This window comes from Dama dama, chromosome 22, assembly GCF_033118175.1.
Source record: "Dama dama isolate Ldn47 chromosome 22, ASM3311817v1, whole genome shotgun sequence".
NCBI lineage: Eukaryota > Metazoa > Chordata > Mammalia > Artiodactyla > Cervidae > Dama > Dama dama.
Genome location: NC_083702.1, coordinates 18,833,233 through 18,846,501, shown reverse-complemented (window position 1 = coordinate 18,846,501; position 13,269 = coordinate 18,833,233). Strand labels below are relative to the sequence as shown.

General features: G+C 43.8%; 3 protein-coding genes and 1 non-coding gene across 4 annotated transcripts in view; 2 read left to right on the top strand and 2 right to left on the bottom strand.

Moving 5' to 3' along the window:
- Nucleotides 1-256: 256 nt before the first annotated feature.
- Nucleotides 257-4,913, top strand: LOC133043281 (developmental pluripotency-associated protein 3). The gene is made up of 4 exons (XM_061124111.1): nt 257-338; nt 2,554-2,786; nt 3,178-3,219; nt 4,779-4,913. The coding sequence occupies exons 1-4, from the start codon at nt 257-259 to the stop codon at nt 4,911-4,913; spliced, it is 492 nt and encodes a 163-aa protein (XP_060980094.1).
- Nucleotides 4,914-6,304: 1,391 nt separating this feature from the next.
- Nucleotides 6,305-6,377, bottom strand: TRNAE-UUC (transfer RNA glutamic acid (anticodon UUC)). The gene has a single exon. It is a non-coding gene; the product is annotated as a tRNA-Glu (tRNA).
- Nucleotides 6,378-7,908: 1,531 nt separating this feature from the next.
- LOC133043258 (E3 ubiquitin-protein ligase RNF130-like) lies at nt 7,909-9,037 on the bottom strand. Its single transcript, XM_061124088.1, has one exon. The coding sequence runs from the start codon at nt 9,026-9,028 to the stop codon at nt 8,129-8,131; it is 900 nt and encodes a 299-aa protein (XP_060980071.1). The 5' UTR covers nt 9,029-9,037; the 3' UTR covers nt 7,909-8,128.
- A 191-nt stretch (nt 9,038-9,228) lies between these two features.
- Nucleotides 9,229-13,269, top strand: part of LOC133043055 (negative elongation factor D-like) — a 31,679-nt gene continuing 27,638 nt past the window's right edge. The window contains exons 1-2 of the mRNA XM_061123945.1: nt 9,229-9,445; nt 10,699-10,798. Coding sequence (XP_060979928.1) covers nt 9,229-9,445; nt 10,699-10,798 — 317 coding nt within the window. The remainder of the gene's footprint in view (nt 9,446-10,698; nt 10,799-13,269) is intronic.

The following is a 13,269-nucleotide window of genomic DNA, read 5'->3' as shown; positions in this document are numbered from 1 at the left end:
ATTCACCTTATCCTTTTACTCATTGGTTATTTACATTAAAATAGGCTGGCTGATTGGCTTATCTGTCTTTTTTAAGAGGAAACGGGAAGTAGACTGTTACTCTCTCACCTTGGCGAGTCAGCCTGAGTTGTTTTTTCTCCCCTTTCTTAGCTCTATAGTTCCTCCAGGCTTCTTTCGAGCAGTTTGGGCCTACAGCATCACCTTCCACTGGCACCCAAAGGTCAAGGAGGAACTTCAAGCTGTGACTAGACTTCCGATGGATTCATCAGAGGATAACCCAACCTGGACCCTAGAGTCTCTTAAAACATCCATCGAGGATGCTTCCCAGGCAATGCAGGGTGAGCTGGGGAGAGAGGGGGCTGGTTAGGGAAGGTTAAGAGCCTACCTTTCTTTCTGTTTTACTGACTTTAGTCTTTTACAGAGAAATGCAGTTAAGTAAATCTTCTTGGAGGAGAGTATGGCCAGGGAGCGTAGAGCCCTCCTATTAAAACAAAACAAAACAAAAAAAAACATGCCAGATTAACAGGAGAAAAGTGGGAACTGTATTGTTTGCTTTCTATGCTCAGGAATCTGTCACTCTTCTAAAGACATCTGAAAATGAAGTCAGAGTTCTCCTAGACCAGGGCGAATAGCATCTTATGAGATCAGTACTTTAAAAAAAAAAAATTTTTTTTTTAATTTTATTTAGTTGCACCAAGTCTTTAGCTGTGGCAAGTAGGCTCTAGTTCCCTGATCAGAGATGGAACCTGGGCCCCCTGCATTTGGAGCACAGAGTCTTACCACTGGACCACCAGAGACGTCCCAGCGATCAGTATTTTCACCAGCATTATATTCCAATCACGAGTTTTAAAAATCTCTCCTTGGAGCCTCACAGGATCCCAGTGTGGGAGCCTCCCAGACCCACTCACTGGATTTGAACTTTTCCCACCCTGACGGTGGCTCAGAGGGTAAAGCCTCTGCCTGCAATATGGGAGGCCCAGGTTTGATCCCTAGGTCTTGAAGATCCCCTGGAGAAGGAAATAGCAACCCACTCCAGTATTCTTGCCTGGAAAATCCCATGGACAGAGGAGCCTGGTAGGCCACAGTCCATGGGGTCGCAAAGAGTTGGACACGACTGAGCGACTTCACTTTCTTTCACTTTACCCTGACTTCGGATGGGGATGGGTGGTGCAGGGTAGTGGTGCGCAGATGACTTGGGGGTCAACCAACACCCTCTGGGCAGCCAGGAAGCTGGGTGGATCCTGCTGGCATCTATTCTACCCTCTGCCTCCCCTGCATCTTGAAATCAGTATATACAAAGGGGAAAAAAGTTAATGACGCTAATATCTATATAATATAGCCAGCCTCTCTCTTTTCTTGAATTTGCCTTAGTACCTGACAATTTCACAACCAGGAATCTTAATTTCCATTTGCACAAGTCCATGTAAGTTGAATGGATCCTGACTCTTTAATATAGTTTTAAATTATTTTACATTTATTTTTGATTGCTGCACTCAGGCTTTCTCTAGTTGTGGTAAGTGGGGGCAATTCTCTACTTGTGGTGTGTGGACTTCTCATTACAGTGGCTTCTCTAGAGCACAGGCCTCTAGTTACATTTGCTTTGGTAGTTGTGGTACAAAGGTTTAGGTGCTCTGTGGCATGTGGGATCTTCCTGGCCTAGGGATCGAACCTGTGTCCCCAAGACTGGTAGCCAGATTTTTGGTAGCCACTGTACCACCAGAGAAGTCTCAAGAGTGAGTGTTTAACAGCATAAAGCCTGGTATAACTGGAATGGGTGATAGCCCCTTTGACTTACTAGTTCTTAAGGATGGAGAGAGATTATCACATTTGGGGATTCTTTGTCTATTGCATAGGTGTGGGGTTGCACAGAGTCAGACACGAATGAAGCCACTTAGCAGCAGCAGCAGCTATAAAGCTGAATTGTTGAAACTTGTCACACTGAAACATTTTGACTTGCACTAATGCTTTATGTCCCTACATTCATATTAAAAATCATCCATACAAATGAAAATGGAAAAACTGTCAATATCTGATTTTAGCTCCATGTTTTTCCAATTGGAATCATACTTAGGTACCTCCAATGCAGGAGAAGCAAGAGATGCAGGTTTGATCCCTGGATCAGGAAGATATTCTCAAATAGGAAATGGCAACCAACTCCAGTATTCTTGCCTGGAAAATTCCATGGACAGAGGATCCCATGGGGCCCACAGTCCATGGAGCCGCAAAGAGTCAAATATGACTGAGCACATACATAAATTACATACGCACATATGGCCCCATGGGAAAACATTTAACACTCAGAACTACTCATAACGGCATGAAAACAAGTTTTGAGAAGAAAATATTTCCCATTGTGGTGGATTCCACCAGGCTTAAGGGCATGCACATGCTAGTTAACCGCCCATGGTATCCAGGGTCTGTCTTTACTCTGAGCAACTTCCCATTGTCCACTGCTGTGAGCTGCTTAAGAGCAGACCTAGTTTGGGCGAGAGCTAAGTGGCTTCTGGATATTGCAATTTGCCCTAATCAATCTTAATTTTCTTTTTCTTTCAGTTGCCACTCAACTCTCTGAAATGTTAGCAACGAACCTCGGTAACTTGACTCTCAACCCTAGTATCAAGTTGCCGTATCTACCAGAATACCCATCTCAACCAACCGGGCAGTTACTTAGTGAGAAAACACCAAATAGGCGGAGAGGGGTAAGAACGGTGTTGAGTGAGCGGAGATACAGGATGAAAAAGCTGATTGAATCTCTTAGACTTCGCTATGCCAATGGAGTTCCTCGTGTGAGTTCTGGGTAGGCAGCACTGAGCCACTCTGGGGAGGGAAAAAAGGGCACTCACAAATATCAAGAAGTAAATATTGGCGGGAGGGTGGTGGTGGTGGAATTACCTGGTGGTCCAGTGGTTAGGACTTCCAGGGGTTCGAACTCTACTGAAGGAGGTACAGGTTCTATCCCCGGGGGGGACCTCAAAGCCCTGGGGTTCAGCCACAAAAAAATAATACAAATATTGATGAGCAGCAGCAGTCACTCATCCACTGTACTCATGAGTGCAGGTGTGAAAGACACTTAGGGTTTTAAGAGTCTCTGACTCCTCTTAGGTTAGATGTGTGGCACTAGTAATCTGAATTTTGCTTGATAGCTTGTAATATATGTCTTTTTTTCTTTCCACAAAGTCTGACTCTCAAAGAGTACTACAGCAGCAGAAGGACACTGAGGTAAGTAGAAATTCTTACTATACAGTTGGGTGGGCATCTGGTTTGCAGGGGAGGAAGAGTGGCAAATTGGCTTGGATTATCTCACTCTTCAGAAACTCTGGGTCAATCTATTCATATTTGTGTTTTTAAAAATATATGCATGTATGCTAAGTTACTTCAATCATGTCCAACTCTTTGAGACCCTATGAACTGTAGCCCACCAGGCTCCTCTGTCCATGGGATTCTCCAGGCAAGAATACTGGAGTGAGTTGCCATGCTCTCCTCCAGGGGATCTTCCTGACCCAGGGATCGAACCCTAACCTGCATCTTTTATGTCTCCTGCATTGGCAGGTGGTTCTTTAGCACTAGCACCACCTGGGAAGCCCTATATATCTATATCTATAATACTTTTTATGTATATTTAGAGCAGTTTTAGGTCTCTAGCACAATTGAGCAGAAATTTACTTAACTGACCCCATACATTCTCAGCCCTCTCTGCGGTCAACATCTACTAGTTGTGGTGTTGCAGTTGTGAACCTACATTGTTGTTGTTTAGTCACTCAATCGTGTCTGATTTTGCAACCCATGGACGGTAGCTTGCCAGGCTCCTCTGTCCTTGGAATTTCCCAGGCAAGAATACTGGAGTGGGTTGCTACTCCCTTCTCAAAAGCATCTTCCCAACCCAGGGACTGAACCCAGGCCTCCCACATTGCAGGCAGATTCTTTACCACTGAGCCACCTGGGGTGTTGCATGGTGAACAGACACTGACACATTATAATCATCACCTAAAGTCTATGGTTTCCATTCAGCTTCACTCTTGGTGTCACAGGTGCTTATGCTTTTTAACCTGCTGTCATAAACATGATGTTCTGTACCAGGTAGGAAGAGGGTGAACACCTGTGCACAGAGTGTCCAGCAAATGGTTGAGTATCTCATATTTAAGACATTCAGAGAACTGAATTCAATTCTTGAATTTGACTTGATTTTGATTCCTGGGTTGGGAAGATCCCCTGGAGAAGGGAATGGCAACCTACTCCAGTATTCCTGCCTAGAGAATCCCATGGACAGAGGAGTTTGACTGGTTATAGTCCATGGGGTCACAAAGAGTTAGACATGACTGATACAGTTCATAATACTTCAGAGAACTGAAGCATATGTATTCCTACACACACACACACACACACACACACATATACATATTTCCTTTTTAAAATTGAAGTATGGTTGATACACAATATTAAAAAGTTAACAGGTGTAAGACAGTGACTCACAATTAAAAGTTCTATTCCATTTATCTTTATAAAATATTGGCTCTGTTTCCTGAGCTGTACAGGAATATATTTATTGACAATCAGTGGCCATTACAAAATGAAAATCTAGCATTCTTTGGCAGCCATCCATTTCAGTTTGTTTTTTCCCCCAGAGTTTTTTGGTTTTGACCTTTTTTTAGTGTTCCGTATTCCAAAGGTTGTTCTAATAGCCAATATTACATTTGTGGTTTGTTAATATCACTTGGGTGTAGAAGTAATTTATTATTTCAAATTATTAACCAGTTAACCCATCTCATTCTTTTTTCCAGATTCAATCAAGAATGGGAAGATTCCAGTGTACCTGTAGTTATTGCCAGTTTAAGAGAAATCCTTCTGATGATAATTATGAGAATTATTACAACACAACATACAGTAATTATGCCATGGAATCAAATGAGTCATAAACCTTATTCTTGTACTGTTTTCTTGCTGGTAATTTTAGGATCATTATGAAGCAGCTTGGGAAAGATTGTACCAATATTTTGATAATATATATTGTAAGTTTGTCTTTTTTACTTGCATCTCTTTTCTACCTTAATACAGTTAACTTATGAGGAATCTATATGTAGCTTGGATTTGAGATGATTCGAATATACACTAGTTCCACTTTAATCTGACACCAAGAAGTACTACTAAGTCTCAGGTATTGCCTGTTTCTTAAACCTGAAGTTCGCTATAAGATGAAACTCAATATCAAGAATTTGAAACAAATTAACTTGGGAAGGAATGTAAAGATAACATTGGCTGGCTTGGCCAGAGCCTTATTAGTGTGTTAAATAGTAATAAAAATGTCTGATGTGCTGTTTCAGTTTTCAGTAGCGAATAGATGTGTTTATAGAAGATCTTAATAAAACTTCAGACTTATTTGAGTAACTTTAAGATAAATCCTTGTTCTTATCTTAGACTTGTTTTTGCTAGCTATGTATTAAATAAATAATACTTACCTCCATCACGTTCTCAGGATGTAAATATATCTGGTATTCTAATTTTTTTTCTTTTTTTGGCATTCTAATATTTTGTGATACTGTCCTGTTGGGAAGAAAGTTTACACATTTGAGTTGAGGTTACAAAACAGGTGGATACATACAAACAGGTGTTTGTACATAGTATCCTCTTGGAAGAAGTTAACCAGTTGGTGTTGTAAAAAGATATTAAAGAATCAGGGTGTTTCCCTGGTGGTTCAGTGGTAAAGAATCCACCTGCCAATGCAGATGAACAATGTACATGGGTTTGATTCCTGGTCCGGGAAGCAACTAAAGCCTGTGTGGCATACTATGGACCCTGTGCTCTAGAGCCCGGGAACCACAATTACTAGAGCCCGCACCCTAGAGCCCATGTTCTGAAACAAGAGAGGCCACCACCGTGAGACACATGTACACAGAAACTAGAGAGTAGCTCCCATCAGACAGCCAAAGTATTGGAGTATTGGAGCTTCAGCTTCAGCAGCAGTCCTTTCAGTGAATACCCAGGGATGATTTCCTTTAGGATTGACTGGTTGGATGTCTTTGCAGTCCAAGGGCCTCTCCAGAGTCTTCCCCATCACCACAATCCTCTAATTTAGTCCCTCTCTGAAGTACCTAGGCAACAGTATTTGATGCACATTTCCTGAGTTATTTTGCAGATATAAAAGAACCTCGCACCAAATGAAAGATGTTATTACTGGATGACCACAAGCACAGAGCCCTGGGGACCCTGGAGCCTGATTATGTTAATCCCTGTAACACTGCCTGGGACCCCTCTCCTTCACCTGGCAGTTTTTTTTCCAGACCGCACCTCCTTGCTTATGGAATCTTAGTTCCCTGACTGAGGATTGAACCCAGGTCCTCCACAATGAAAGTGTAGAGTCTTAACCACTGGACTGCCAGGGATCTCCCTCACCTGGCTTCTAGAAATGCTCAGGGCTCCACTGGTGGCTCAGTGGTAAAGAATCTGCCTGCCAATGCAGGAGACTCGGGTTTGATTCTTGGTCCAGGAAGATCCCAGATGCCTCAGAGCAACTAAGCCTGTGGGCCACAGCTACTGAGCCTGCCAACTACTGAAAAGTGCAAGTGTTTGCTCAGTTGTATCTGACTCTTTGGGATTCAATGGGCTGTAGCTCTTTAGGCTCCTCTGTCCATGGAATTCTCCAGGTAAGAATACTGGAGTGGGTTACCATTCCCTTCTCCAGGGGATCTTCCTGACCCAGAGATCGAACCCAGGTCTTCTACATTGTAGACAGATTACCATCTGAGCCACCAGGGAAGGCCTTAACCACTGAGGCTCGAAAGCTCTAGAGCCTGTGCTCCACAACAAAAGAAGTCTGAGCACTGTAATGATGGACAGACTGTGCTCTCTGTAACTAGAGAAAAATGCTCGTGGCAATGAAGATTCAGCACAGAGAAAAAGAAAAAAATTTATTTAAAATCTGTTTCTTCTGCTCAGGGATTTTTAGACCATAAGCCACACATATCCTTGCCTGGTCCTGTAAGAAACCTTTTCTGCTCAAACTCCAATGTTCAGAGTGTGAGTTTAGCTAGGCATATGGGATGGGAAGGATAGGATTCTAATTCTTTTTTCAACACTGATAAATAATATAAAGAAGAGCTGTTTTTGAACCTCTTCAGCATCTAAGGAAAATCTTCCCCAAAGGCTAACACCCAGTTTTCCAAATTTTCTCAGAAAGGCAGTGGTTCAGAGAACCTACCTACTTATTAATAGTGTCAGGTTGGTGAGCAGACACAGGCATTTTTTTTTTTTTCCATTTATTTTTATTAGTTGGAGGCTAATTACTTTACAATACTGTAGTGGTTTTTGTCATATATTGACATGAATCAGCCATGGATTCACATGTATTCCCCATCCCGATCCCCCCTCCCACCTCCCTCTCCACCTGATCCCTCTGGGTCTTCCCATTGCACCAGGCCCGAGCACTTGTCTCATGCATCCAACCTGGACTGGTGATCTGTTTCACCCTAGATAATATACATGTTTTGATGCTGTTCTCTCGAAACATCCCACCCTCGCCTTCTCTCACAGAGTCCAAAAGTCTGTTCTGTACATCTGAGACACAGGCATTTTTGAGTATCTTTTTCTTCCCTTATCTTTCTTTTATTAGAGAAGACAGTGTAACTGGAGAAGAGCCTAACAATACGCCCCCCTGGTCATACACTTGCTCTCCCAGACCACTTTCCATGCCCACTAGGAGCTGTATAAATGGATGGGCTGATTGTCTGATGAGTCATGATTTATTTAGAAGATTCTACTTAGGCGAGCTGACCTTCAGCTCCTGAAAAGGAGCCTTGGAGAGCTTGTCTGTGGTTTGAAAGCCAAATAATTATAACCCCTAGTGCACACAGAGGTTTTTCTATGTTTGAAAGTTCGAAAAAAGACACAACACTTTGTTACAATTAGACAAATCTAACCAAAGATTTTATTTTATTTTTCCAGAACTTCAGAAAAGTCCTTTATTCCTATTAGAAATACTTTGGGATACAGAATTACTTGCGGATATGTGGAAGTATAGAATATAAAAGGGAACAAAACCAGTAACACTGAAACACAATGCCTTCCCACTCTCCTACTTCCCAACACACTGTAAGCTAGAGTGATCAGAACAATGGCTGGGGGTGGGGTGAGGCGTCTACATTGAAGGCGAGTTGTTTTCACAGCTCTGCAGCCTCTTGGTGCCCTGCAAGCACTTGCAGGGCAGAATCCGGACAACATCATTCTGTTTATAGCTTTCTATGCAGACAGCACAATGATCGAAGTCTGGGTCTGTTTCCTTATCACCCCTTTTCACTGTTCTGGTTGTCAATTTGCTGATGGCTTTCTTGGCTGCATCTCCAAGACGACGCTGGTTCCTGTCATTTATGTACCTGATCTTCTGAATGAAGCAGAATATAAGCCAGGCTGAAGAAATAATCATCAAAGCAATAAAGGTTATTGACACGAAGACTAGAGAACCACGGCTGAAGTTCTTTGGCGGCATTCGAGTTCCAACAGCTATTGTCATTTGTACAGAGATGTTTTTCTCCAGATAACTCAAAATATCTTTACCTCTCAATTCTGTAATCATGACCGCAATAATATCTCCAGTGCCTGGATGAGTCATAGTGACTGGCTCCTCTTTGGATTTATTATTGTAGATGACGACAGCAACTGCCTTGTGGAAAGCAGCCCGTGATATCTTCTCTTTAAAGGTGCAATTTCCCCTCTGCAGCAAGGCAATCCACTGTTTGATGTTAGGAGGGACAAAGAACCGTGTTTGAGGATCACAGCCCAGATGATTAGCAACTCCATGGATAGGCAGCGGCGCCAGAACCTGGCCGCGGACCTCGGCCTTGGGCGAGTCGAGTCCGTAGCGCCCGCGGTCGATGCGGAATGTAAGCGGGGCGCCGCGGCCGGGCTCCTGCACCGTCACGTTGATAAGCGCAGTGTAGTACTCCTGGCTCGCGTTGTCCGCCCGCGCCGGCCACAGGCTGCAGGTCAGCAGAGCGAACGCGGCGAGCCGGGCCGGGCCCACCGGCGCCGAGCCGCTCATCGTCCCTCCGGCCGCTGCCGCTCGCGGACCGACCGGGCTCCCGGGCCGGTGCCGAGAGGAGGGGCGGGCGCGGCCGGCCCTGCAGCGGGAGCGCACGCGCGCGGCCTGTGCGGGGCCGGGCACGAGCGCAGCTCTCCTCGGCGCCGCGGCCCCGCCGCTCGCCACCCTCAGAGCCACAGCCCGCCCGCAGGGGCGCGCCCATGGGCGCTTCGGCGAGGACGGCGGGTCACGGCTCGCGCGGTCGTCTCCTCTGGGTCCCTCCAGGGCCGTGTCGGCGGGCCCACTCCATCCCCTGGCCCGGGCCCGCCGAGTGGGGGCGCCTCGTGAGGACGCACCCGGCGGGGAAGATGCGCCCGACGGAAGGTCTCCGGAGTACCAACTCCTCAACGCCCGGCAGCCTAATGAAAGATTTTAAAGGTCCGGCACATTAGTGATGTTCTCTGAAATACCCTGGTCAGCTCCTCAAATTCTGGTGACAGTCGTTTGGTTCCTATCCTCCCTTCTCTCCACCTCCCATCTGCCCCCACCCCTTAGTTACAAGCAGAACACTGATGATGTATTTTCATACAGGCTGGTGGAAAGTGCATGGTGTTACAGGTACTGGTAGCTTCTGTTTGAGGAATCACTACAATACTCCTGAGATCATTTTATAGAGAGATGACCCCACTGATGACAATGAGCTACTTCCAGTGGAAAAAGAAAACCTTGTAGTAGCTTCAGTCTAAGGTCTGAATGAGGAAAGGAGAGATTTAAAAAACAACAACAAAAGAACCCCACTTCATTCGCTGCTAAAAGTGCTTCATTTAGTTTCCTGAGAAAACGTCCTGCTTTAGTAATGGGAAGACACTGGGTTACCAGGCTCAGGGCAAAATACAAATGAAACCCTGAATACAACTGCTTCATCTTGCTTGACTCTGGGAGGCATCCTGCACAGTTGGAGGTGGGTGGTGCAACTTCTGTCAGCAGAAGTTACTGAACAGACAGCATCCCTCACTTGGAAACTTCTGGGGCAAACTCTGGGCTCCACCCCCAACCACTAGGTCAGTGGAGCCCAGTGTCGACTTAAAAAAAAAAGCCCACAATGTGAGAACTGCAAGTTAAGTTCTATTTGGGGCAATATGAGGACTACAGCCTGGGAGACAACACCTCAGATAGCTCTGAGGAACTGCTCCAAAGAGATAGGAAAGTGAAAGGGAAGTCACTCAATCGTGTCTGACTCTTTGTGACCCCATGGACTATAGTATACCAGACTTCTCCATCCATGGGATTTTCCAGGCAAGAGTACTGGAGTGGGTTGCCATTTCCTTCTCCAGGAGATCTTCCCATCCCAGGAACTGAACCTGGGTCTCCTGCATTGTAGGGAGACGCTTTTACTGTCTGAGCCACCAGGGAAAAGAGACAGGGGGAAGGTCAATATATACATGATTTTGGTGAAGGGAGAGTTTGTGCAATCAAGCACGTATTTTTTTGCAGAAGTTTTCTGCTAGTCACAGGATTAGTTGTCACCATGAAGGATTTTAGTGCTTTTCTAGATATGAGGAGATAGAAGAATTGTGCTCATAAAATCAGGTCCTGAAAATATCTATCTGAAGACCATTCATGCAAATTCCTGCCCACCCTTGAGGACAGAGAGCCTCATTTCTGCTCTCCACCCTGAACTCCTGTTTCAGAGTGTTACCAATCAGCAGCTTTAGCATCACATGATTTAATCCTCATAGCGGTGGATGGCAAATGCCCACAGCAAGTGCCAATTTATAGCCGACACCAAAAGTCAGTATTTTAATAAGCCCTCCATGTGGCTCTGATGCACTCTGAAGCTTGAGAGCTGCTTTGGATATGCCTGGCAGGGTCTCTGCAGTTTCTCTGAGGCTCCCATGATGCCTCTAAAAGGCATGTGGTCCTGCAAGCATCATTTACATATATTGAGAGGCAATGTCTGTTCCTTTTTTGTTTTTATTTTTTTAATTTTGAATTTATTTATTTTTTTAATTGAAAGATAGTTGCTTTACAGAATTTGGTTGGTTTCTGCCAAACATCAACATGAATCAACCATAGGAATGTCTGTTACTTTTTTAATAGGAAAATTTTTTACTTATGCCAGTCTAACAATTTCACCTCTAATGGTGCAAGAGAAACGCCTCCAAGGACATACATTAAGAGGGATGCCACTTAATCATGGCCTCACTTCCCAAAGGGTGTCCCTGGTGACTCAGTAAAGAATCCACCTGCAATGTGGGAGACCTGGGTTCCACCCCTGGGTGGGAAAGATCCCCTGGAGGAGAGCATGGCAACCTACTCCTGTATTCTTGCCTTGAGAATCCCCATGGACAGAGTAGCCTGGAGGGCTACAGTCCGTGGGGTCGCAAAGAGTCAGACTTGACTGAGCGACTAAGCACAGCACACAGCACTTCCCAAAGCCAACAAAATAGAGATTCCCGGTCCTACTCTATCCCAGCTGCAGAATCCAGGAGGTTCAGGCCTGCTTTGAACAGTCTTTTTTTTTTTTTTTTCCCCCCAAATAAATGCTTCAGAACATTCTGGTAAAAGTATGGAGGCTAGGAGGGAGAGGCGATCCCTCTGTCTCACTGCCTTCCAAAGGATCCTCGTGAAAGGATTTAACAAGGCCTGATTTCCAAATCCAAGACCTCTAAGAGAGTCCTGTATTTTGTGTTATTACCTCCTCCCCTCTGCAAAGAGTGGGTAATTTGCCCACCCAGTCCTTCCTTGGATGTCACAGCCTTTTCTGTTTCCCTTTCCCTAAACAACCCTGATCCCCCATCACCCATAGTCTCCAGGGCTAGAGAGAATCTTTTTTTTTTTTTGAGAGAATGTTTTAAAATGTTAGAGGGATGGGGACTTCTCCTGTGGTCCAGTGGTTAAGGCTCTGCTTTCCTAGTACAGGGGGCCCGGGTTCAATCCCTTGTCAGGGAACTAAGATCCCACACCCTGCAACTACTGAGCCCACAACTGGAAGCCTGAACACAGCAAGGAAGACCCACCCCAGCCTCAATAAGGAAATAAAATAAAAGGCTGGAGGGGAAGAAGACGTTCACAGTAACCCATTTCAAATGGTTGGAATTTTATTTATTTATATTTTCTTCATTTTAAAAAATATTTCCCAAACTTTCTACAAGGAAATGAAATACATTTACTTAAAAGGGAATGCAAACTTTATGCTCAAGACATCAGTTACAAGCTGGTAGGTGTAAATACTACCACTCTTAAGAAATCTATACCCAGGAGGGGACAGGTTTTTTTTTGCTTCTGAGTGAAAGTATATTTAAAACCACGCCATGTTCCTTCCACAATAAAAATAAAAATAGAAACGATGGAAACAAACCTGGCACATTCCAAGTGATTGGGACAGGAGGAGTGAAACAGTGATTTATTGGTGTCCCTGGACTCACTGATTCCCATCAGTGTAATAGTTGCTAAATCCTCCTGGGAATAAACTTTGAACTTTCACTTTTGTGATGATTCTGAGGATTTAGTGAGGAACACTGCAGAGACTGCACTGACCCAAAGAGAATACTTTGATACTAGGGTTAGAAATAGATTGAAGTCACAATAATGTGAATACACTTAGCGCTGCTGAATTGAACACTTAAAGTTAGTCAAACTTTAAAGTTAGTTATGGTTAAAATGGCAAATTTTATGTTGTATTTTAAATTACAAACACATAATTTATTTATAAAGAAAATTTTAAGGAAATTTAGGAAATGGCAAGCCAATAAAGAAAATCAACAGAGTTAAAAATTGGTTCTTTAAAAGAACTTACAAAATTGATGAAACTCCAGAAAATCTTTAAATATATATTCTTTTTAAAAGATAAGGCACACAAAAAAATAAATAAAATAAAAGATAAGGCACAAATTCAGCTTTTATGAATAAAGACACATGACAATTCCATTCATTTTGTAAGCTTAAAACATATAAGAGAAGCTCACACAATAGGATGACTATTATCAAAAAGAAAAGATAACAAATGCTGGTGAGGATGCAGAGAAAAGGGACCATGGTACAGTGCTGGTGAGAATAAAAATTGGTACAGCCAGTATGGAAAACAGGTTGGGAGTTCCTCAAAAAATTAAAAATAGAGCTACCATGTAATCTAGTAATTGCACTTCTAGGTATATTCAAAAGAAATAAAATCAGTGTCTCCAAGAGCTATCTGTACCCCCATGTTAATTGCAGCATTATTCACAATAGCTAAGACATGGAAACAACTTAAATATCCATTG